General features: G+C 40.1%; 5 protein-coding genes across 9 annotated transcripts; 2 read left to right on the plus strand and 3 right to left on the minus strand.

Annotated features, from left to right (window-relative positions):
- Positions 1–1,057: 1,057 nt before the first annotated feature.
- On the minus strand, positions 1,058–4,853 carry LOC124205862 (mitochondrial coenzyme A transporter SLC25A42-like). Of its 2 annotated transcripts, none has more exons than XM_046603397.1 (10): positions 4,411–4,853; positions 3,990–4,157; positions 3,638–3,748; positions 3,491–3,557; positions 3,302–3,419; positions 3,143–3,235; positions 2,999–3,041; positions 2,787–2,919; positions 2,535–2,718; positions 1,058–2,459 (listed from the first exon to the last, which is right to left on the minus strand). In XM_046603397.1, the coding sequence occupies exons 1-10, from the start codon at positions 4,411–4,413 to the stop codon at positions 2,315–2,317; spliced, it is 1,065 nt and encodes a 354-aa protein (XP_046459353.1). In that variant the 5' UTR covers positions 4,414–4,853; the 3' UTR covers positions 1,058–2,314. The 2 variants fall into 2 exon arrangements, with proteins under 2 accessions (XP_046459353.1, XP_046459354.1); XM_046603398.1 differs by having other exon boundaries at positions 4,595–4,734.
- A 230-nt stretch (positions 4,854–5,083) lies between these two features.
- On the minus strand, positions 5,084–8,740 carry LOC124205861 (xylulose kinase-like). 2 transcript variants are annotated; one of them, XM_046603393.1, is made up of 12 exons: positions 7,809–8,740; positions 7,647–7,729; positions 7,430–7,574; positions 7,185–7,364; positions 7,023–7,124; positions 6,812–6,943; positions 6,566–6,719; positions 6,324–6,471; positions 5,959–6,248; positions 5,803–5,900; positions 5,581–5,736; positions 5,084–5,507 (listed from the first exon to the last, which is right to left on the minus strand). In XM_046603393.1, the coding sequence occupies exons 1-12, from the start codon at positions 7,887–7,889 to the stop codon at positions 5,445–5,447; spliced, it is 1,632 nt and encodes a 543-aa protein (XP_046459349.1). In that variant the 5' UTR covers positions 7,890–8,740; the 3' UTR covers positions 5,084–5,444. The 2 variants fall into 2 exon arrangements, with proteins under 2 accessions (XP_046459349.1, XP_046459350.1); XM_046603394.1 differs by lacking the exon at positions 6,812–6,943 and having other exon boundaries at positions 7,809–8,049.
- Positions 8,741–11,433: 2,693 nt separating this feature from the next.
- LOC124205863 (cysteine dioxygenase type 1-like) lies at positions 11,434–14,551 on the plus strand. The gene is made up of 4 exons (XM_046603399.1): positions 11,434–11,912; positions 12,748–13,022; positions 13,590–13,759; positions 13,829–14,551. The coding sequence occupies exons 1-4, from the start codon at positions 11,755–11,757 to the stop codon at positions 13,901–13,903; spliced, it is 678 nt and encodes a 225-aa protein (XP_046459355.1). The 5' UTR covers positions 11,434–11,754; the 3' UTR covers positions 13,904–14,551.
- A 1,540-nt stretch (positions 14,552–16,091) lies between these two features.
- LOC124205866 (cysteine dioxygenase type 1-like) lies at positions 16,092–18,192 on the plus strand. Of its 2 annotated transcripts, none has more exons than XM_046603405.1 (5): positions 16,092–16,209; positions 16,270–16,428; positions 16,961–17,196; positions 17,501–17,670; positions 17,740–18,192. In XM_046603405.1, the coding sequence occupies exons 2-5, from the start codon at positions 16,277–16,279 to the stop codon at positions 17,797–17,799; spliced, it is 618 nt and encodes a 205-aa protein (XP_046459361.1). In that variant the 5' UTR covers positions 16,092–16,209; positions 16,270–16,276; the 3' UTR covers positions 17,800–18,192. The 2 variants fall into 2 exon arrangements, with proteins under 2 accessions (XP_046459361.1, XP_046459362.1); XM_046603406.1 differs by having other exon boundaries at positions 16,123–16,199; positions 17,740–18,066.
- Positions 18,193–18,567: 375 nt separating this feature from the next.
- On the minus strand, positions 18,568–23,555 carry LOC124205864 (synaptojanin-1-like). 2 transcript variants are annotated; one of them, XM_046603401.1, is made up of 5 exons: positions 23,112–23,555; positions 21,498–22,040; positions 21,326–21,430; positions 21,193–21,245; positions 18,568–19,968 (listed from the first exon to the last, which is right to left on the minus strand). In XM_046603401.1, exons 1-5 carry the CDS (start codon positions 23,185–23,187, stop codon positions 19,171–19,173), a joined length of 1,575 nt encoding a protein of 524 aa, XP_046459357.1. In that variant the 5' UTR covers positions 23,188–23,555; the 3' UTR covers positions 18,568–19,170. The 2 variants fall into 2 exon arrangements, with proteins under 2 accessions (XP_046459357.1, XP_046459356.1); XM_046603400.1 differs by having other exon boundaries at positions 21,193–21,248; positions 23,112–23,315.
- Between the last annotated feature and the right edge of the window lie 16 nt (positions 23,556–23,571).

Genomic DNA, 23,571 nt, shown 5'->3' on the forward strand with positions numbered 1-23,571 from the left:
CTTCGATGCCGAGGTAATATTAATACGATTCCTCAGTGTGTGTGTGTGTTATCCATCCGCTGGATGGAAATATGCAATACCCCCCTCTCGTATTTTGAACATCTGGTGGGAGGAGGATAAAAACAAAAGTTGACGTGACGACCAAAGACAATATGATATGTATGCGCTCGGTATTCCGATTACTTGCCGAGATTACTTGCGAGGTGAAGTAGAGACACCGTTCGGTTCCGGATGGAATCTTTAGGTATGAGAGATGAGAAAGGTATGAAGGTTATCTAGCGGATTCAAAGTGGAACGTTTATTAAAAAGGGAAAGACGATCGATATAGGTTCCCCCCGAGAAACCAAACGTTAGAAGGTCCTCCGAATCTTGTTACGTCTTGTTTGTAAATGATTCTCAGACTGTCGTTATCGGAACAAATTCAGACGTCAATGTTTTTTAACAGAAAAGATAAGATTTGCTGAACTGTCAGTTAACAGATTCACCCGGCGGTTCGACGAACTGCTATCGCTAGATCTTTTCGTTCGGCGCGTCATAATTTATTCAGTTTCCGATCTATCGGATGTGGTTGACGCCCTTCCATCGCATTTTCGAATTTCTTTTTTTTTTCTTTTCTAATTATTTGGGTAGCGCGTGGCAAAAGAACCGATTCCCACCTTGGCTCTGTTTAAAATTAGACGGCGAAATTAGACTTGCAAAGTCGGTTGACAGACTAGAGGAAGTGAGTAGGACGAAAATGAACTCATTTCAAACATCGAAGTGAAAATGGGCCTAGAGCTGCCAGTCGTACAAGCAAAAAAAATGATTACTTGAGCGCTCTTGGCTTATAACTGGTTGTCAAGACTCGGCGGGACGAGCTTATGCAAATTAGCAGATTCTAACTCCTTACGGGACGTCGCTACTAGTCGAGACTTTGGACGATAACGAGCGAGCGCGTCTTCAGAACCAGGAAAATAATCCGACAACAATTTTTTCGGATCTGGCTCCCGAGAATGGGGAATCATTTTTTTATTTCTCGCTTCCCAGTTTTCAGAAATAATTGAGGCGCTTATTCCAATTGAAAAGATTCTCAACAGCATTTATTTCTTTATTCTTTTTAAATCTCACAACTCTCTCACTCTGCATTTTAATTACACGATATCACGGTCGTCTAAAATCTGTCAAAAAGTCTGTTTTTAAAATTTTTTTCCCATTTAATTAAATTTCAAAAAAATTTGACAAACATTTTTATCACCAATGCACATGTGTGTGTGTGTGTTTTGTGTTCAACATTAATTACCAAAATCACTACTGGGGGGAGAGAGACTACATGAATCGAATAAAATCATAATAATAATTTTATAAGGAAGCGCTATTTTTTAAAAACCACACTTTTTTGTTACAGTGATGTGGTACGTGTGTGTGTGTATGCATCAAACGCATGTGTGTATGCATTTCTTTTCAAGTTGAGCGATGTTTGAAATCGGAGGCTACAGATCGTTAGACGACGACCAGCTGATTTCGACGGAAGAAAAAATAATCCGACGAACAATTAGGAAAAAAAAAACACGCAACTTTTGAAACTAAAGTCTACGATTGATATCGACCGGGATTTGTTTTTTTCTTGGTAGAGAAGAGAGTAGAGAGAAAAGCTGGAACCCACAGTATAGGAAGGGGGAGACATATGTTTAGGCCGCTAACACGGAAAAAGGAATTCTAAGTCAACCCATCATAAAGGCAACCGAGAAATGATTTCTCTACAAGCGGACGACTAAGAAATATGCAATCAGCTCGTTAAAGGCATGTAATATCATACATCATTATCGTGCTGGGTGGGTGGACTTTTTTGAAAATTGGCACGACTCACAACGTCCAAGACTAAAAATTGTAATTTTCTATGGCGCCTTGAATCGACACGAACAAACGGAAACCAAAAAAAAAAAAAAAAAAAAACCTAAAGATTAGGAATTTATGTGCGACTATGTATATAATTAAATTCCCCCACACCTAGAATTATGGACTTTTGATAGATATGTAATGAAGCAGATCTGCCAAATAAAATTTCTTCCGTTTTTTTCTCTTCAAATTTTGGGCTTTGAATTGTTTTTCTGTGACTGCGCCGCATAAATATAAATTCGCTATGCATCAAAAACTTATAGAAAACTTTTTAAGAGATTGCCACACCCCCCTTAAATGAATTACCTACGAGTCCTGACAAGAGGAAAAAATTAAACAAGTATTTTACAATTTAACAAAAATTAAGCGTTTTCCAAGGCGAGAGATAATGGCTGGACGTTGACAATGTAACAGGATGTTTTTACATGTTTTTCCGTTTTTAGTGAGCTGATCGGAAGACGGGCAATTCCTTCAAAGCGTTTTGACAAATGTCGAACGTGGCGAAACTGATACCGACGGCGATCGGACCTTTGATCCAGTTCATGGACAAGCCCTTGTAAAGGCCACCGATGATCCCTTCCGTCCTAAACGACGAGGCGGAGAGATCAGTTTACGGCAACAACAATGAAAGTAAAATGTCAAGTTGGGGAGTTTCCTACCTGTAGACGTAGTGAATGGTTCCTCGAATGGTGTCGTACGGATAATTGCAGCCGTTGAGACCTGACGTTTGCATCCGCCTTCTGACGATATCCAGTGGATAGGAAGCTGTCTGTCCGAGAAGGCCGGCTAGCGCCCCAAAGAGCAATCTCTCGAGGGGATTGGGGGCTGATTTTCCCGTCAGTTCTGCAAATAAAAGAAAAACATTGTGAAGGACGACGAAAGGTAAAAAAATGTTGATGACGATGACTTACCTTTATGTTTGTGTTTTAAAGTTTCGAAGGTACAGAAACTGACACCGGCATAAGGGACCACTCCCAGCATGGTGGGAGTGAATCCTTTATAAAAGGCTTTGGGTCTTTCAGCACGCCACATTTTGACGAAGACCTTTTTGGATTGAAATGGAAAACAATAACAATGTTAAATTCTTATTTATATTAGTTCTTTGCATGTTTCATAGATATACCTGGACGATGGAACCGTACATGTCACGGTGAGTTACAGCCATTCTGAATCATACAGGGAATTCGAAAGACAAGGATTAACTTAAAAGAACTTGACATTGTGGTCATCATCTGTAACATCATAAGTTTACAAACGGTGTGTTTACCTGGCTCGCGCTAAATCTAGCGGATATGTGATGGACTGGGCCGTTACTCCGGCCAGAGAACCAGCCAAAAAACGCATCCCCGTCGATGACGAGCTATTTATGAAAAAGAACAATCGTGAATCGTGGAATTCATTTTGACATGTGTCAAAAACGACTTACTCTGGTCTATCTGTGTGTAAAAAATGTTTCCACTGTTCGTGCGCCGTGAATTGGATGGCGGCGTACGGAACGATTCGGGCCATGGTTGCCGAATTTCCTCGCCATAAGCTAAGCAAACCTGAAACGAAAATTACAAAACGAGAATTGAGGCACATGTTTGAAAGCTAGGGAGGCGGAGCATCTTCATACCGGCTTCCTTGTAGCTTTTTACTAAGAAGTGAAGTGCCCCTCGGGCGCTGAATGACATCTTTGTCACCTTTAAAAAACGAAAAAAACAGGTTTTTAAGTAAAAACAAAAATGAAACTGCGCATTTACCCCCAAATTTTAATTTATACCTGAAAAATAATTTTTGTTCGATCTAGTGGAGCAATCACCGTCTTTGCAAGGGCACCCGCCATGGCTCCGGCGGTTAAACTTGCCAAAATCGCAGGACTAGCCGTTTTGATCTATAAATACAATTTTCAAAAGGTATTGAGGTCAAGTTATTTCATTCAAGATCCTTGAGAAGATATGAACAGACAAGGGGTTGTTGTGTGTATAGGATTTGATAAGAACGAGATGAGAAAAAACAATCTAAGCTGGGTTTTTTCTTTTATGATAACAAATAATAGTGTGCATGTTCTAAACACAAAGGTTAGTTTACAAGCTATGCAATCACAGTTATCGTTGAAATAAATACAATATTACCAGTAGGGGATTTGGTGTGTTCTCTGTCGTTGTGTTTGATTTTGTATGTTGGGATGAGGATTCCATCGCTCTGATTCTTTGGAGTGTATGTGCAGGGTTACTAATACGCAAGTCCACTTCCATTGACCTGCTCATAGCAGCAAAATTCCGAGCAGTATGCTCTGCTGCCTGTGAGTTTGGAAAAGACGACATGTGAATTGATACTTTTGATAAGAAACATGAAGATAAATATGAATGACAAAATAATAAAAATAATCAATGGCTGAATCAAAACAGATTACGGAAGCTAAAATCATTAAAATGAAAGTCATAAACTTGCATAAACTTGTGTAGTTATCACTGTGTAGGTCATTGGGTATGAAAATTCAGGAAATGATTGACACTAAGAACTTAAAATAAGAAAGAATATTAAAAGATATACCATTTTGTCAATGCAAAATTGTCTGCTTTAAGATGGTTGAAGTTAATAAATGAACACCAGGAAGTAAGCTATATTGCACTTTTGAAGAGCGACAGAAGAAACGCATACGATCCAACACGTTGTTTACGAAAAACTGCGCTGTTTCAAGGCTTTTCTACGTATTAGACTTTGGGATATATCCTACCTGATGCCCAGAGGCAACTTTTCTGTTTACCAACAGATATTTGGTCGTGCTGCGGGCTTATCATTCGCTTCGTGGTCTTGTCTCATTCCTGGTTTTTGGACCGCCCTCTTTGAATTCCAATTGATGTTTTCCACAGCCGGCGTTCGTGCGTTCGTTACTATCTAGCGTGACCTTCGGTTATTCGCAACTTCTTTTTTTTTTTGCTTCGTCAGAACAGCTCGGCAAACGGACGACGGAAAAGATGAGAAGTAAACAGTAAATAGCTCCGGGCTAGACTTTAGGACAGGCTAAACAGTAAGACAGAACACGGTCTGGGAAGCGCATACTCTCTAACCTAATAATTAACTCCCGTTCCCGGCGCCCTGTCTTGTCGTTCCAGATCGTTCATGGCCTTGGGAAATCGAAATAGAAACAATTTTGAAATAACAAAGTTGGAAATTGGAATGTTTTGGCGCTAACGCCAAAAATGTTATGTCACTGCATCAGAGATTCAGAGTAAACAGGATTTAATTTTTAGTCGTTTTCTTATTAGACGACATAACTGGTATACGTGCTAATAAGAAATGCGTAGACTGTGCGATAAAGTTCCGAGAAAAATTAAACAGATAATACAATGTCCTTGGTCAGTGGTTTTGATTTTCACGGAGTGAATGATAACAAGTTAACAACATTTTGAAATATTAGATATTTGCTTATGTTAAATATAAATTAGTAAAACTCTTCATCTCTAGTTGAGTTTGTACAAGCTGGACTTGCATGGACAGTATTGTTGCTATTATTAATCTTTGTAAATTCAAAAACGTTAAAAAGCGTGTGATGTACGTATGGGAAAACATCTTTTTGCATTGTTTCATAGCTGGGTTAAGACGGAAGATTCCAGCGTAGCGTAGCGGGCAGCCATGGAGTCGTAGAGCTATATAGTAAAAGAACAATGGGAAATTCATTTTTAACAATTGAAAACGAATGTATTCCTAAGCACATAGTACCTGAGCTGCTTCAAGTCTAGGACGGCAGAGGAGAGAAAAATTTGGCCGACGATCAGCCATGAACTCGTTGAATGGAATGAACACGTCAGATTCTTTCACAGCCAATCCATGGGCTGCCCGGTAGGCCGAACCCAGACATGTTGAATTGGCCGTATCCTAAAAAAAAAGTAAACTTGAATGTAAATTATTTGTGCTGAAATGTCTCTATTCTGATCAAATTACCTGAGTGTAAACATGTGCATTGAACACGTCGCTTAAAACTTGTAAAATGGACTTGTTGTTTGATGCACCACCCGTGACGAACACTCGACAGCTTTCACCTTGAATAAATTACGGATGAATTCACATTGTCACGCTGAGCTGGTCAAATTCATTCACCTGTACTGAATCCCAGTCGTTCGGCGTGAACCCGTTTAGCCAAGAGTTGTCCCTCAACGAGAGCCCGAACTTCCGTGGCGGGTTCTTCGAATGCGTTGATTCTTTGATCGGATGCGTTGAACCGGAATGTCCCTTGAATCTTGGGCGTGATCTCTTTCTCGTCGAAAAACATGCCAACGTAACCGTGATTCCCTGGTGGCGTGCAAGCCAGCAAAGCGTCAAATTGATCCCACGATCGGTTTGCGTAGACATTTCGGATCCTCTCGCGAGTCAACGAGCCGTTTTTGAAACTGCGTAATCAACACAGGAAATTACGTACTTAAGTATTTTGTTTTGTTTTCAATGGTTAAACACTGTTTTCCTACCACAACAAGGCCATGTATGCATCTGGATCAACAGGGTTGCAAAAGACGTGGCCCTCCAGCGAAGGTGTAGGTTTCCCGCTGAGCCAGAGAAAGACTGTATCACTCGTTCCCAGGCTAATGGCGATGTCTCCCGCTTCCAAACACATTCCTAGCAATAATTAGAAGACACAGAGTTGTTAAAAAAACAAAACAAAAAAAAAAACAGACCAGTTTAACTGTTTTCTGAAAATGATTTCAATTACCGGCTAGGGAAGCAGGATTATCTCCCGTAAAGGCTACGACCTGGCAACTTGGGTCGAAGCTATACCGCTCAACAAAGTAGGATGAAATGGGTCCAAGACATGTATGGGCAACGACTGGTTTGTCCAGTTTCTCCTTTAAATCAGGAGCACACATCTGCAAAAAAAAAATCGTTAAAAAAGAAGCTGAATTTACCCATTAACCCTGGGCTTATTAAGCAAATTATGCATGTAATAATAATAACATACGTGAAGGCACTGCGAATCCCAGTCTTTTGAACTGATGTCCAGTAAGTTCATTCCTGACGCATCAGACCAATCGATGGGGCTGTAAGATCCCAGAAAAAGGGAGCATCCGAAACTGCTGACTAAAGAAATTCGCTAAACATATTAAAATTAAAAATGGGGAAAACAAAATGATATACTAAAAAATTAAAAAAATTAATTAAGTGGTTTATACCTCTGTATTGAAGTAAAGTTCTGCTTTCTCAGTCAAAACTTTCGCAATTTGATGCCCCGTGAATCTTTCGTAAGCCCTCGAACCAGTCAGGTCAGCCAATTTCTGTAAAAATCAATTGAAAGTTAGTAGGGGATACATAACACAGAAATTTACTAAAGTCACCTGAGGGCCACCAAGCTTTTTTTCCATTGTCTCACAATAACTTTGAGTACTAGAGTCCATCCATACTGGTGAGTCTTGCACACTGAAGCAGTTGGCCAATTGAAGGAACATGAATTTAGTGGGGTCTAAAGTACTCAAAACCTTCTCAGCTCCCTTTCGCCAATAAACACTTCCATGTTGCTAAAATCCAAATAAGAAAATTATTAGCCATCCAAATATGACAATATTTCATTTTTTAATCATACTTGACCAGCTCCAGAGATTGCTGAGATATCTTGAAAATCCAAACCAGTAATTTTCAATTGATCCATCAACAAATCAAGTGCTTTTACCCACATGACTGTTGGGGCGGTGATGGTTGATCCATTTTTCTTAACTCCGCCACTTGTCCTGATTAATTAGGAACAATTATAACAATGACTCCACTTTAAGAATAAAACATTAAATTTTTTTTTATCTAACCTGTATTCAGGTAGGTTTCGGTCAAAATTGACAGCTGCTTCATGAAGGACTTTTAGCTTCTCATCGACTACAACTGCTTTCAACTGTGAGACAAAAGCAATAAATAAGCCAGTTGGCAACCAGAGAAATGGAGTGAAAAAAAAAGTATGAATTCTCTACCACCTGTTGAGTGCTGAAATCTAAACCGAGGAAATAGTTTCTCCTGGGTGCGACTTCAGACAAAATATCTGGCACGCCCGACATTATTTTTGTGGTGAGCTTTTATTAGCACTACAGCTGCTCGACTCTTAAGCAAGTCTCTCGGAGCGTGACAGGATGATGACGACGTACGGAAGTTCATGATAAAGAAGACGACTCACCGCACGCATCAGGAAAAACTGCTTACCTTTGTTTATGTTTTTTTTTTTTCTAGGTGTGTTTCGTCCGCCGTTGCCATGTCGCTTCTTCACGACGTTTTTGTCGTTCGTCCGTTCAAAATTTAAACGCAGAAAAATTCAAAATTTATGTTTCGACACAAAAATAATTGCTCAATACATCATTTTTTATAAGTTAAATAAATAACTCTTATTTTTGTGTGTGAACCCAACTGGAAATTTCACATAAATTCAACTTTAAGTCGCAAACAATTTTCCATTTTTCATCAGCTATGAATAAAAATGGAATTTCAATCAAAGTTCCTCATGAACATTTCGTATCGTATCATGGAGCGTGGGTGGATGAAAATAAACCAAAGATTATAACAGAATATCGCACAAATAGCAATCGCTAAAATGTGAAACTGACACCAATGCGAGTTCTACAGAAATATTGGAATAAAAAGAGTTCTCATCAACAACGAATTCAATTTAACCAAATTTTTGGAAAATTCTCTAAGGGCACCTCCACCAGTTGAGGTTGTAGCGCTTGCACCGATCCAAAAAAGCAAATAGTTTTTTATTGGATCACAGCAAGCGCTATCGGAGAAGCCATCGGAGATACAAGTAATGAAATTAAAATTACATTCACGAGGGATTAGTTAAAAGATAATTTCCTCTTATCTTAATATGTACATAGAATACGATCGCGTTGACGTGTACGGTAGTTGTCTTAAAAATAAACCAATCCAATCCGAGCCGGCAGTGTTTTATTTGTCTAGTCGATATTATCGGCATATTGGAAATCCCAACTGGGTGCTGTAATCTCGATACTCCAGTCCTTGAGGGGGGGGGGGGATCGTTATGTGAGATCGCCTTTACTGTGTCGTTCGTCTAGTCAGCACATTGCGTAAAACAAAAGAAATAACAAGAGTGTAGTACTTAAACTCATAGGCGCTTTTGTAACAACAAGGCGTCGAAATGGTTAAATTTCCGTTTAGCTTTCGGTATTTGTAAATGGCGCCACACGAACTCTTAAAAGTTTCATAGGGTACGAAATCGAGAGTTTCAAATGTTTTCTCAATCAGAGAAATTCCTTGTTCGCTTTCCCTCGCTGCGATTTAACGACCCAATAAAAATCTCAATTAAATTCTCTTGCCCAACCGCATTTTCATTTTTCTTTCGTACATTATTCCGCAAGTTACGTAAAGAAATAAATTTCTAGTAGCCCAATAGGATAGAGGTCTCTCGATAAAATTCCTGATCGGAAATGATTGGAAAAAAAGGTGAACGAACCCCCGCCAAGACATCCGGGAACTTGTCATCCAATACTCACGCGAACTCATAATTCATCATGCTTAAAGATACGTACACATTTCCATAAGAGATTTTCTTGTCGTCCATTCGTGTACACTATATCACGCAGTGTAGATAGATACCACAGCAGACGGTTACGCCAGACATAACACGGACTTGTTGTTTTGTTTCGAATGCAAATCTATCCAATGACACGCGTCGGCCATGCGGGATTTTACCATATTCCGATAACAAGGTATAGCACGCATATGTGCCTAATGAGATATTGATATTATATAGTTCCGGTATAGGGATGATATATGTGGCTGTCTGGGTTTATTCATGTCAATTGTATACTAGTATATACTGGATTCATATCTTTTGTGGGCTCACGCGTGTCTGTCGAGAAGATCACGTTGGTGGACTTATTCCTGACCTTCACGTATAGGAATGAAATGATGAAATGATATCTGGGTTTTTCCTTATGACTCCTTATGACTCCAGAGGGAATTGGATATCACATTTTAATAATAATTATCTCGTTTTTTGTTTAAAGTGGTGACCTATTAAATTTAAGAGGAAAATGACATTCTCCTTGCTCAACTAGGTAATTAATTCAAAGCTCGACCTGTCGTAGACTCGTTTCTTGGAAATTGAAATAATCATTGCGATATGTCGAGTTGCATAATAATGCTGAAATCGTGCAAGGATGATGACAAGTGGATCACGCCGTTATAAAGCTTAAGTGGTCGAAATAGTATTATATTATTCCTCTGAAAAATTGTAAATTCTAGCGCGATTTTATGGAAATAAGCGATTGGGGGAAAAAAAGGCCATTTGCCGACTGATTTTACGTTGCCACTGCCATGTCAACGTTAAAGGTTTAATATTTGACGGCCACGTGATTACCATCACATACAACTAATATTAGAAATGGCGTGATCCTCTTTTGTATGCTATACGGCCGCTTTTGCCAAAGAAAAAAAGTTTCAGGTTACTTGGTATGAGGGGGACGCGGTTCTATTTTTCTCTGAATTCATCAAAATAAAAATAATGCGCGCTTTCGTTTGCTATTTGCAAATAAGAAACGATCTATATTCAACACCAGCGTCGCTGATAAACCCTGTAAACAAGATAGAAACTGTATATAATCTTCTTCTCCATCAAACATGTAGGCTGACGTTCAGATTAGAGAGAACATGTCGCCGAAATAATGGCGAAACATATACGTAAACATTCGAGTCTCGGTCATGCAGCTTTGCAGTCCTCCCATCTTAATCGCATACCTAATTACTTTTCAAAAGAAAGTAACTGGACTTGTAATCTTGCCGAATGCTAATAATAATTCCAAATACGGCAGGCTCGTCACGGACCCAGCAGATGATGCGCAAATACATGCCCAACCGAATCTCCGTTCTGAAAACGAAGAAGACTTCCGCATTTGAATTCTGTTGAAAAAATAAATTACAGATTATTTAGTTCTCTCTATGCCGTCATCAAAAAACAGTTTTGCGACGTTCCCACGACGGCCTTGCATGTCCTTCGCGGAATGGAAATATGCTGGTAGGAGGGGCGTACGATTTCTTATAGTCACATTTTAACGACACCGTATACGCAAATGAACGCGCCTTTAAAGGGAAGGTGGAAAATTGGCCAATATGGTAATACGGCCATGGTGATATAAGAACATAAGGACGTTCTATTTAGTTTTGCCAGTTGAATTTAAAAAAAAAAATAATAATAATAACAGCGGGTCCTTTTTTTAAAATGAAATGTCGAATAGCTTCACTGCTGATTAGCATACGCTCTGCGTCGTAGTATCCTATGGCTTGGGGCTATATTTTCCTACGTCGGCCTTTTTAGTCTTCTACGTAACATTTTTTAAATTTTAAATGAAGAAGAAATGCATATTAATATTCACCTTAACCCCACAGTATATTCATTAGAACCAGTTGAAACTGGATGGGAAATAGAAAACAATAACTTGTGTTTTTTAAAAGTTGAGTTGCCAGGAGCAATCCATCCAACAGGTAAAGATGGAAAGAACATTTATTCGTGAGGGTTGATACACCAGCACGGCCGGTGCCTACGTGTTCGTTTTTTTTTTTTCTCGGCACCAAAAAAAGAATGTTTGTACATGGCGCCACGCGTCCGGAGACAGAGAGAAGTGGGAGGAGTGAAGAGGGAGCCTGGGAGGAGGGATCTGACTGTATAAATGTGGACTAGTTGGATAGGTTACCCTTCATTAGGCACCATTGCATCGTTGAGTGACAGCTGCAGTTTCTGGGTTGTCGAATCGAAGCAAACATTTTGTCTTTGACCACTGCACAAATTCCCTTTGTGAATATTTTTAAAATCCACTACGTGATTGTCATTCCCTCACAAGTGTCTTATTTTGTCTGATCTTTGAATTTTTAAAAAGCAAAAGAGAAACAAAACAAAGTAGAGAATATCACATCATGGCGTACAATGTAGCCACGTTGGACGAGCTCATCGCCGAGTTACACAAAGCGTTCGAAAGTGACTCGGTGGACGTGGATCACGTCACGCAGCTCATGCAATCCTACAAGAGCAATCCGGCTGATTGGGGGAAATTCGCTAAATTCGATCGCTACCGGTAAATATCCAGCAATTTAATATATTTTTTTTATTTTGTCAAAATGATTGAATCAACAAAAATGGTCCCATCTCAATTTCCTACGCTCCCAATTCAATTTTCTGTTGAAAAACAAGTTATAAAAACAAATGTCTGCTGCGTCAGCTTTAATATATAGTCCCCCAATTTCTCAGAACTAGAAATTTCACTCATTAACAAGTTCTGTCCCATCGCTGACCTTTAAAGAAAAAACCCACATATGTTTTTGCCAAAACTTTCTCTATCCTCCCCACATTCTTTTGGCATCTTTTTCTTTTTTATCACATTGACCCGAGCAGCCGAGCTTTTATTCTTATATTTTACCAGCCTCCCCACGATAAAAACATATATTTTTGGGTTTCGTAGCTGTGTCTGAACTACTACACTTGGTGTGTAGTAGTTTTGAACCAAAATCTTTTATCAACCCCACACCCACACCGGGACGTGTGTGTCCGATAATGTGCCAACCGCATTAGTATGGCAGTGCCAGACCTTTTTTGATTTTTAAAAGGTTTTGTGGTTTTTATCATTTTTTTATTTCAAGGTTCTAGAAGATTTCGCACCTGATGTTGTTGTTGTTGTTGCATTGTTCAAATGTGAACTTTATCGATAAGTTGTACTCTACCCACTTGTTTGTTTACCGTCTTAGTGTAAATTGTATGTTGAACTGCGCAATCAAAAAAAGTTCTGGAACTATACGTCACATGTGGACGGAACCGGTTCGAGCCGAAGTTGTGACACATTAGCCCGCGTAGCCTGTCAACAACTGATACGAATATGCTAATTAATAACATTAAAATTTATTTTTATTTTGCAGATACACTCGAAATTTAGTGGACGAAGGTAACGGCAAATTCAATTTGATGCTGCTCTGCTGGGGTGAGGGTCACAGTTCGGCCGTTCACGATCACGCCGACGCTCATTGCTTCATGAAAATGCTGGACGGCACGCTCAAAGAAGTCCGCTTCGCCTGGCCGTCTGATGGCAACAACAGCAGCCCAGCAACAACCGAAAGCGGTGCCGGAGACGCCCAAGAACTCCAAACCACCGGTTCCACGCTGCTGGAAGTGAACGGCGTCTGCTACATTAATGGTAAAAAAACATTTATAATCCCGCTTCCAACATTTCGTTGAAGGTTGAAGGCCTTTTTACCTTTCAAATAGAGAATGTATCGAAACTTTTGTAGATTTAATCTTCCAATCTAAATCTCGACCGTGTCGACATTTTTATGAAATAACAACCGAAACTTTTGGTTGTTTGTCGTCTCTCCAGGGCAGGGTTATCTGTTTGTCGGTCACGTTAATATTTGTATGATTTTAGAGAGACACTTTCTTATCTCGATTTTGTTCGCCCATAACATGCTAAGTAGTCAAGAGCGTGTGGGGTGATCGGAAGATGTTACGGGGGGGCCATTCAAGGCTCCCGTCTTGTTGCTATGGGTGACGTCAACGCGTGAATCCATGGCCAGCGGCGAATAATATGGAAACAAATAAGGAAAAGAAAAATAGTACGTACGATAACGACACGATAAAAACTAGCTTTATTTGCATTATGGCGGACGACGAGGGGAAGTAAATGTTTAGACTGAAAAGTGACGACTCAACATGTTATTGAGCGAATGCGCGTCTCACGTTGCCCGATTTCTCTCATTTCGTTTAGATTCGCTCGGATTGCATCGAGTGGAGAACCCGAGTCACGTGGACCGCTCCGTGTCGCTGCACCTGTACAGCCCGCCTTTCGACACCTGTCACATGTTCGACCAGCGGACGGGCAAAAAGACGGCGGCCAAAGTCACGTTCTGGAGCAAATTCGGCGAGCGCGTTCCATCGGTAAAATTTCGAAAAAAAATTAATAAATTATAATCAATTTTTGTTTTTAATTTGATTAAATTTTCTTAGACGGTGGTTCCTCATTCGTGCTCGATTCCGAAGGTGACCGAAGGATCTTCCGCCACGGCGGCAACCACCAATTGAAAATCATTTCGTGAATTAGAAGCAGCAGAACGCGCCGTCGGCACCCAGCATCCGTTAAAAAGCTAACGAGAGAGACCTGATTACAATTAAAACTCCCAAAAGCCATCGCCTTATCATCCAAAAGAATTTTTTTTTTACAGTAGCTAGTATCGAATCGAAACCATTATTATGATTGTTATCCTTTTACGTAAGATGAGAAGTTCTTTTTTCTCGACGTGTCTGTCGCTGACTCGGATATTAATTTTCCTTCTACAAATTTTACTACAGGTGTCTGTGTATGTTAGCAACAGAGACCCAGAATGAGTATAGCAGCGCCATACATATATATATATATCCGTGTACACTTACATATAATCTTCAACTTCCAGTCTAATAATTTTATATCAAAAGAAATTTTTTTTTACTATCTGAATATATAAACGACAACGACGACCAAACAATCGTCGGCATTGATTCACATTTTTTTTATTTTCTTTTTAAATCAAATTTTACTGATGATTGTATAACGTGGCGACAAATCTGTTCAAACTGGCATTTATTGGAGAATGTGATGGAACTAAATATAAATGACTGATCTGCGGGTGCTGGGCACTGGACCGGCGCAATAAAAATTGTACAAATTGGAAAATAAACGACACTTGAAAAATATTCTCTGTTTGTTGCGTTCTAATATTTGATTGGAATTTAGTCGAATCCATTGTTGAGACTTGAGATATTGTTTGTCCAGAAGGGATTATTATTACATGATTCACGATGTCTATTACGTATCGACATTTAGTCGCGGTGAGGATGTTGTATAATAAAATGCGGTTATAGAATTTGATCGTCACATTTCTTATCTGTTCAAAATTTAAACATGTTGTTTTTCTCTTCTTTTTGTTGTTTCGTCATTTTTCGAATTGATGTTCCAGCCTAGTTTTTTTTTTCTCTCGTGGACGTAGTTGGCTCCTCCCTTTTTGGCTACCATGAGAGCATCGACATCTATACACCATCTGGGAACTACATGTATCAATATTTTCAATTAAATGACACTAGGAAGCGTTTATTTTAAAGAGGGAATTTTGAATGGAAAGTCAGCGGTCGACAGCCAAGTGGCAAGCAAGCCGCAAACACCGTTGAGCGGTGTAGATTATTGGGACGTTCAAACTTAATACTTGGTACTAACCCATTAATGAATTTATAAATGAGTGATGTTAAGGCAATATGCAAGTTAATTTTCTAATTATCAAAATTAATTGTTTACCGCCTAGCCTTCTTTTCATTCCCGATTTATAGGGACCTAATTTATCAAGATGTAATGAATTTTGGGAATTTGAAAATAAAAAAATTTCAATCATCCCTTTTTGAAAATTGCGCCTGGAAAAACATTGCATATTTTTTTTTAAATTACATTAATCAACCTAAGAATTCATTAGGTTCATAATTCATTAACCAACCCCACCGACACTTATTATTAGTACGAGGGTGACGATTATATTAATTGTATTTCTAATATTTGGCGAATGACACTGCTGTCGCTTAAATTTCGACAGCTAAGTCAATCTTAAGACTTGAAGTCTTAACAGCCGTGTCTAGCTGTCTATCTACCATGTATACTAGCGGCTTACAATTATAAGTGACGTGATCGCGCCTTTGTAGGCTATATATTGTGGCCGCCCTTGTGCAAAGAACAATAGTTACATTATACCGTATAGGTTACTTGATGTGGGGGTGTCGGTTTTTTCTAAGAACTAAATTTCATAAATAAATCTAAAGGTGAGGTTTTGTTATTTGCAAAGAGGTCTTTCGACTCCGCACCATAGCTCCGTCACCGCTGATAATAGACCCACAGTAAAGTGTAAATAAGATAGAGATATTTTCGTTGTCACCCCAAAAGATAGACTGACGTGAGGGTCGCCGAATAAATATAGTAAAACATATGAACAGTCGAGTCGCCCATTATGAATTGCCTCATCTTAATCACGTCAACATAACAGCTATATTGACTCTCCAAAAGCCATTTTGAACGAAATGATGAAACATTTATACGCACAATCTCTCCCCCCCCCCCCCCCTTTGAAAATCTCCAAGTTGCTTTCCAAGAATTACAACGCCGCTGTCCAACACGATTTTATATGGAGATAATCAACGCAATAAAGGGGGTGAACAGAGACATTTGCTGAAAAATGAGATAGGTAACCCATGGTTACCCGAGTTACCCTTCATTATATAGGCAACATCGCAGTTTGAGTAACAGCAGCAGTTCGATAGCTGAATCGAAAACATCTCCACTGAACACAATTTCTTTGCAGTTGGGGTGAATATCGGTGAATATTTAATCTGCGCCTTGATTCAGTCCAATTTAAATTTTGCTATTCTAAAAACAGAATCGTCATGGCTGGCAACACGTTGAACGAGCTCAAAGCAAATTTACACGAAGCGTTCCAGAGCGACCCGGTGGACATGGATCACGTCAAGGATCTCATGGAACGCTACAGTAGCAATCCGGCTGATTGGGGGCAATTCGCTATATTTGATAGCACCCAGTAAATATTAAATTTTTTTTTCAATCAAGAAACAAAAATACTCTTTTTTCAATTTCTTATTTGCTCAAAATTGATTTTGTGTGAGAAAACAAAAGTTTAGAAGACCTATAGAAGACTTATAGGGCTACCCAATTTTTCGTAAAGCTTTGGGGAATTTTTCATTAAAACATTTTTTAATGGAATTATGGAGGGAAAACTTAAACTGTCCCAAAAGCCACACCTTTTCCGACTTGTGTGTAACTTTGAAGTTTGAATTTTGAACCAAATGTTTCACCACAACCCCGCCCACACCAGGACTTGGTAAATAAACCGCATCAGCACGACGGCGATATACAAAGTTGAGAATATTTCTAGTTTAATCGTTACTATATTTTTGAAAAAAGATTGTGCATCTGAAGTAATTTTTTTAAACGTGAACTTGGTGTGTAATATAGACGGAACCGGTTCGAGCCAAATTTGCGACACGTCAGCAACTGACTCAAATATCGAGTGTTATCACAAAATTGTTAATTAACGTTTTGATTTGTTCAAGTTACACCCGAATTTTGGTGGACGAAGGTAATGGCAAATTCAATGTGATACTCCTCTGCTGGGGACCGGGTCAAGGTTCGCCCATTCACGATCACGCCGACGCTCATTGCTTCATGAAAATGCTGGATGGCGAGCTGAAAGAAGTCCGCTTCGACTGGCCCTCCGGTAGCAACGCACAAGAATTGCACGAAACGAGTTCTACGGTGCTGAAAGTGAATGAAGTTAGCTACATTAATGGTAAGAAGCTTATATTTTTCAGAATATGGTAATAGTATTCAGAATATACGGTACGATTCAAAGCTCCCGCCATTGTTGCTATGAGTGACGTCAACGCGTGAATTTATAGCCAGCGGCGCAAATATTAAAAAAAAAGGAGAACACTATAAGTGCACGATAAAGGCAAGATAAGAACTAGCTTTGTTTGAAACTTCGAATGTTTAGGTTGAAATGTAACACCGGATGACTTTACTTTAACACAATGTTACTATAAGAAGGAATTTCATTTTCACGACACTCAATGGCTCTTTTTTATTCCGTTCAGATTCAATCGGATTGCATCAAGTGGGAAATACAAGTGACAAAGGGGCAGTTTCGTTGCACTTGTACAGCCCACCTTACAGCAAATGTCACACGTTCAAGCCTCAGACGGGCGAAAAGTCTGAGGCCAACATTACGTTCTGGAGCAAGGTTGGCGAGCGCGTCGTTCCACCAGTAAAATTTTTAAAAATAATTGATCAATTCGAAAAATTAGTGAATTCAATGAAAATATTGATTTCTCAGACGACGACTCATCAATCGTGTTGGAGCCCGGCGGCGACCAACTGCGACGGCTGCAAATAGGAATCATTACGTAAGAGAAGAACGCGCCGTCAACACCCAGCATCAGTTGAAACTAACGAGTGACCTTTTACTACTACAATTTTTAATTTGTGGACCAAGCCTTTATCATAAAAAAGAAATTTTTAGTAGCTATTAGTGAATCGAAACCATTTGATTGTTATCCTTTTTTTTGTCTTACAATCAATGATTTTCTTTTATTTTAAAATTTGCTGGTGTTTGTCATGGTGTTTTTAGCGTGGCGAAAAATTGCGGGTGTTGGGCAATGGACAGGCGCAATAAAAGTAGAACAAATTAAAATAAACGACCCTTGAAAAAAAAATACTTCACTTTTTCTTACGCTAAAAAATTGGATTGGACACGTTCAAGGTGAAATATACAGTCTAATCCGTTGTTGAGATATTGTTTGATCAAAAGGGTATTATTACATGATACGCGATGTCCATATTGCTTATCGAAACAATCGGTGAGGATGTTCTATAATAAAATACAGATATATTTAATATTTGTTCGTCACACTCGCATTTCTTATGTCGTTCGTATCTTTACAAGCAGAAAAATATAAAACGTCGTTTTCCTGTTCTATTTAAAGTTGTGTCATTTTTTTAATCAACGGAGTATGCACACGTTATTACTTTGAATCGAAAGTGTCGGTTCCTGATTTTAAAATCAAGTGCGAGTCTCATCGTCCGTCTCAAAAGTCCGTCAGTTGGAAAAATAAAGTAGTAGTTTTTCGAGTCGAAAAAGTCAAGAGTCATTCGTGTCACATAATACTATAATAATAATTGTATTGCGTTTATCGTAATTCCAGGATTAAGCTCTGTGATGGTTTGAAAATTTAAATGAAAAGACGAGGGAAATTAAAAGCGACGAGGATTGCGTGAATGAAGTTTTACGTTTTTCTGTTGGAAATGAAACCAAAAAAGAAAAACAAAATTTAGTCGGAAAATATGTGTTAGTAACTCCCGCCCATTTCCTCACACGGCCAGCGTGGGAGAATAAACATCGAATTAATTTCGATGAGTGGGAGGAATAACTGAAAATATTTTCTTTGCGGGTTTTTTTGTTTCGATCGAATGGTGTAGATGCGGATTAATCAGGAAAAGGGTCTGCGACAATCGTGGCATATGTTTTTTGTACACACGTTAACCTACTTATTCACGGGATGGGGCGGGGGGAGAGAATCTGAACTGATGAGAAAATTGTACACGAAACAAAATTCGTTGGTCAAAAAAAGGAGGACAGTATGACACAGAAAAGGCACAGAGTGGCGCATGCGTACGTCTTTTTTAACGGTCTACTACGTAACAGAGTCAATACCATTTCTGGAATTATTTCAAACATAAAAAAAAAAAAATTAAAATAAAAAATCCGTTACGGGTTACGGTAATCTTGATTGACGTCGGCAAAGTCCCTAAAGTTGGAAAAGAAGTCATCGTCGTTGAAGAACGAGCTCGGGAAATTGGGAAGGTTGGCGTAGTTGTTGTTGTTGTTGTTAATCGACGGCTTGACGGGCGGTACGAAAGCTCCGAACTGATCGCCAATCTGCGGTGGTGGTGGTGACGGATAGTTGGACGGGAAGAAGGGCTGATGAGGCCGGAATGTGTCCTGGATGATTGGCGACGGTGTCGGAGAGCTGGCCGGGAAGTACTGCGGCTGACTGTTGACGTACGGCCGCTGGTAGTCGTTCGTGTCGCGGAAGACTCCGCCACCGAGAATGTCGAAATTGCCCGAACCCAAAAGGCTATTCTCCCCGTCGACGAATTCGTTGAAATTATCGGCCACGTAGGGCGTCCGTTGATTCTGTCGGTTGTTCTTGGTGGAAAAGGAACCGACGGATGACGGCCGACGGGAACGGAACGACGAAGGGCCCGGCAGTGGAGGACTGGGCGCCACCGTTGGGCTGACTCGTGTGCCATAAGGGCCGCTGTTGGGCAGGAAAGAAGGGCTGAAACGCTGCTCCTCTCCGACAGAATCGGCGATGATGTCGGCAATGTCGGTCGGCTGATGATGGCTGCCGGATCTGTTGACGGGCGAAAAATCCGGTTCCAGCATCGCTTCGTCATCCTCCAAAACGATGGGCTTCTCTTTCTTGTTCTTCAGCAATCGCTTCGATGAATTCTTCGACGTCAGAGTCTCTTCGGTCAAGTTGCCACTCGCTCGTTTGTTTTTCTACGTTCAAGGAAAAATACCCGCGAAATTTGAATTCAATAAATATATTTGAAAAAACACAATTGATTAAATAGTTAAGAAAAGCGCGAAAAAGCCTCGACGATTTTGGAATTAACAAAAGAAAAATGGACAAAACAAAACGTCCAAAAAATCAGCGAAATGTTTACAACAGCAGCAGCAGTAAGATAAAAAGTTAGAAGTAGGTAATAAACTTACCTCTGTGATCAGTCAGTCAGTTTGTTTTTGCTTCGTTATTTTATTTCGTTCTCTTTCTCTATTCGTGTCTTTTTTTTTTAAGGTAGGGGGGTCCGCCGTTTGTTTGGGTTTGTGCGTGTTACAATTGTATGCTCGTGTGTTAAGTCATCACTTAGTCGACAGTAGTAGTGGTAGTAGTAGTAGTAGTGCCATAAATAGTCTCGTCGGTCATGGGTATGAAAGTGGGGGTCAGTCGCAGTTCGTCCGTTTTTTTTAAAGGTTTTTCAACATTTTTAAATTATCTTTTTTTTTTTAAACATGGAACGATAAAATAACTAATAAGCGGAGGAAAAAAAAACTCGATGCGTAAAGACATGGATAATAAGAATAGGAAAAACTTCTTCATTTCAATTTCAAATTTGAATTCCAATCAATGGAGTCGTCGTGAGTTGGAGAGTCCGGGACAGTACGAATGTTGTTGTTGTTGTTGTTCTGTGTGTTTTGTTTGTGTGTGTGTGTATGTGTGTTTTTTTAATCTTTGGGCAAGGGGTTTAATTGTTTTTTTAGCTGGAGTTTGTAATTTTTTTTAATTGGCTTGTTGCCGGAACTGCAAAAAAGAAACACACACAAAGTCAAAGAAAAAAATATAGTCAATATTCAAATATTTAAATTTTCTGTTGGTCTTACTAAAAATGATTACTTTTTTTTAAATTACGTTTTTTCTAATAACTACTGAAATTACTAACGAAAAAATCAATTATAGCGGGATGATTTGATTATACTGCTGCTGCTGTCAGTCGAAAGTCTATTCCAGTCAGTTTCCAATGTTTCCAAGAGCTAACTAAATTTATTACGTTTCTGATGATTCTCGTCAATTTCGTAGTTTTTAATTTACAAGTCAATTTTTCGTATTTTACAAGTCAAGTAATGTGGAGTCGTTGAGTCTAAACTTCCGTATCTAGTGACTAAGAGTCTCTCTCATCCCTACCTAACATTACGTTTCGTTTTTGATTAAAATTATTTTCTTACCTGAGCGCTGGGTCGGGCAGGTCGGTTCTGGGCTGGTCTCTTGGCTGGGGCATCTGCTTGTCCAATCAAATCGAATTACAATCTGAGTCTAAACGAATGTGATTTTTTTGGGAGGTGTTGTGGTGTCAATTACCTTCACGGCCAGCCTCGGGGAAAGCGTCGAATCCGCCCAAAGCTTTCAAGTTGGGGAAATCGTTGAGAGCGCTATCCATGAATCCTTCGCTCTTGGAGTCGGGCTCTGAAAATGTCCCACAAGGATTCCTTCATTAATCCATTCGTAATTCACCAAACAGTTGAGATTCTACCTGGCATGCGTCCCTGGAAGTCGAAGGAAGGAAGTCCGCTGGTGAAACCGGAAGGGAATCCACCGGTGAATTCGGGTTGCCTTTGGGGACGCTCAGCGGATGATCCAGCGGAAGGGCGGGCTGGGCGCTGGGCTGGTTGCTGGCGAGCGGGTCTCTCGACTGGGCGTTCAACTGGACGTTCGATGGCATCCCTGGATGGGGCGAAGATCTCCGATGGAGTGGATGAAGGACCGAAAGATGGCGGAGCTCCACCACGGGTGGAAGGATCGATTTCCTGCTCCTGTTGGGGACGCTCCTGAGCAGGGCGTTGATCCGGTTGAGCGCGCTCCTGGGTACGTTGAGCCTGAGGGCGACGCAATTCAGTTGGAGGAGAAGCGCGGAAAGCATGCTGGAGAGGTACGCCGGCTGGCTGCTGTCTGGCGGATGGTCCGGCACTGGGGCGGTTTCCAGCATCGAAATCCACCTGTCGCTTCTGTTGGTTGACGTTCCTCTTGTTGGGGAAAACTGGGACTTGCATCGGCTTGCCGACTACCACGCCGCTGCCTGTGAATTCAACCCATTAAAAGATAATCGAAATTAGAAGGGGCATAGTAATTATGATAACACAAAATTTGAACAAAGGAAACAGTTGTGTCCCTGTGACCCCGATGGCGATCGGAGCGCAACCGGAGAACGGCGAAATTCTTTTTCTTTTTGGTCAAAAAGTTCTATTCATAATAGCGCACATGTTGTATAGCTTGAAGGCGTATGTAAACCTTTCTCCTGTCAGTTGTAAGGGAAAAAGTAAACAAAAATACAATCGACACTGACCTTCCGACAATTTCTAATTGTTTGGCCACCGCACAAGAAAGGAAATGCAACCTCCGGAAAAAAGAAAAAAAAGACAAAAAAATCTTACCATCGTTCACAATCAACGAAATGAAAAGTTCTTTTATTTTAGAAATCTAAAAAAGTTTCACCAAAGATTAAGAGAGAGAGAGACGATTGGAGCCCAGCGGATTCAAGACTTTCATCGCCTTCGGTGTAGCGCCCAATGGTTTGTTGTTCTTACTGCCAAATGATTGCGGGCATGATGGGTTTTTAGTCGGCGTGTGGATGAGCGATCATGTACATAATACTGCGCATGTGAACCAGTTTCCTTTGTCTTCAGGGGGAAAACTATATGGCGGAAGAGGGAAATTCAAAAAAAAATCTGCTTTGCCAAAGGAGGAAAATGCTGTTTCACATTTTGGTCAGAAAACGGACGGAGGGGGGGTGAAAGTTAGACGATCTGTCGTTACGCATCAACACGGATAACGTTCGCAGTTCCTTTTGAGGACTTTCTCTCGAGAATTCTCTTTAAAAAAATCAGAAGAAAGAGAGTCGAGGCGACAAAAGAATTTTCTTGGAGGGGGACAAGACAAAATCACAAAACTTTTACTCTCTAGTGTTACGACCTCCCTGTGAACATGTCGACTAACTCCGAGAGAAAGAATTCGTCGTGTCACGCAAACATCTTCAGAATAGAAATTTCTTTACGACCTGCACGTACACTCAAAAGGTGACAAGCCCCTTGTTGAATCAAATTCGAGCAGCGAATTAAATAAAAATAAAAATTTGTGGAATAAAACTTACGTCGTCTAAGGTAATCGACTTCAGATGTAGCGGAGATGACGGCGACCAGGCACATCAGGATCACAACGGATTTCATTTTGGTTTCGAATGGAACTGTGCTGTCTTGTATATAATAAAAATGTAATGCGTCACTCGAATCGAATCGGAGGAGAGAATTGGAGGTGTTACTCGTTGGAAGAGTAGCTGGAAAGTGATGTCGTTTACAGCGGCTGCTCACCTCTTTTTATATGAAATTTTTTCCGTTCGGGAATACAGGGCAGGCCCAGTTGGCCCCTTGTGCGAGTGCACAGCGCAAGGAGGGGGAAATAATCCACCAGAAAAAAAAATTCACCGCTTTTTTTCGCCATGTTAAAAAAAAAAACCCTCCTCCTTGTCTATACTTTTAGCCTACTTCTGCGCCAAAGCGCGTCGAGAGTCCGCCTATTGCCCCCTCCCACCTGGAAGCTAGTATCATTTCGGG

This window comes from Daphnia pulex, chromosome 10, assembly GCF_021134715.1.
Source record: "Daphnia pulex isolate KAP4 chromosome 10, ASM2113471v1".
NCBI classification, from domain to species: domain Eukaryota; kingdom Metazoa; phylum Arthropoda; class Branchiopoda; order Diplostraca; family Daphniidae; genus Daphnia; species Daphnia pulex.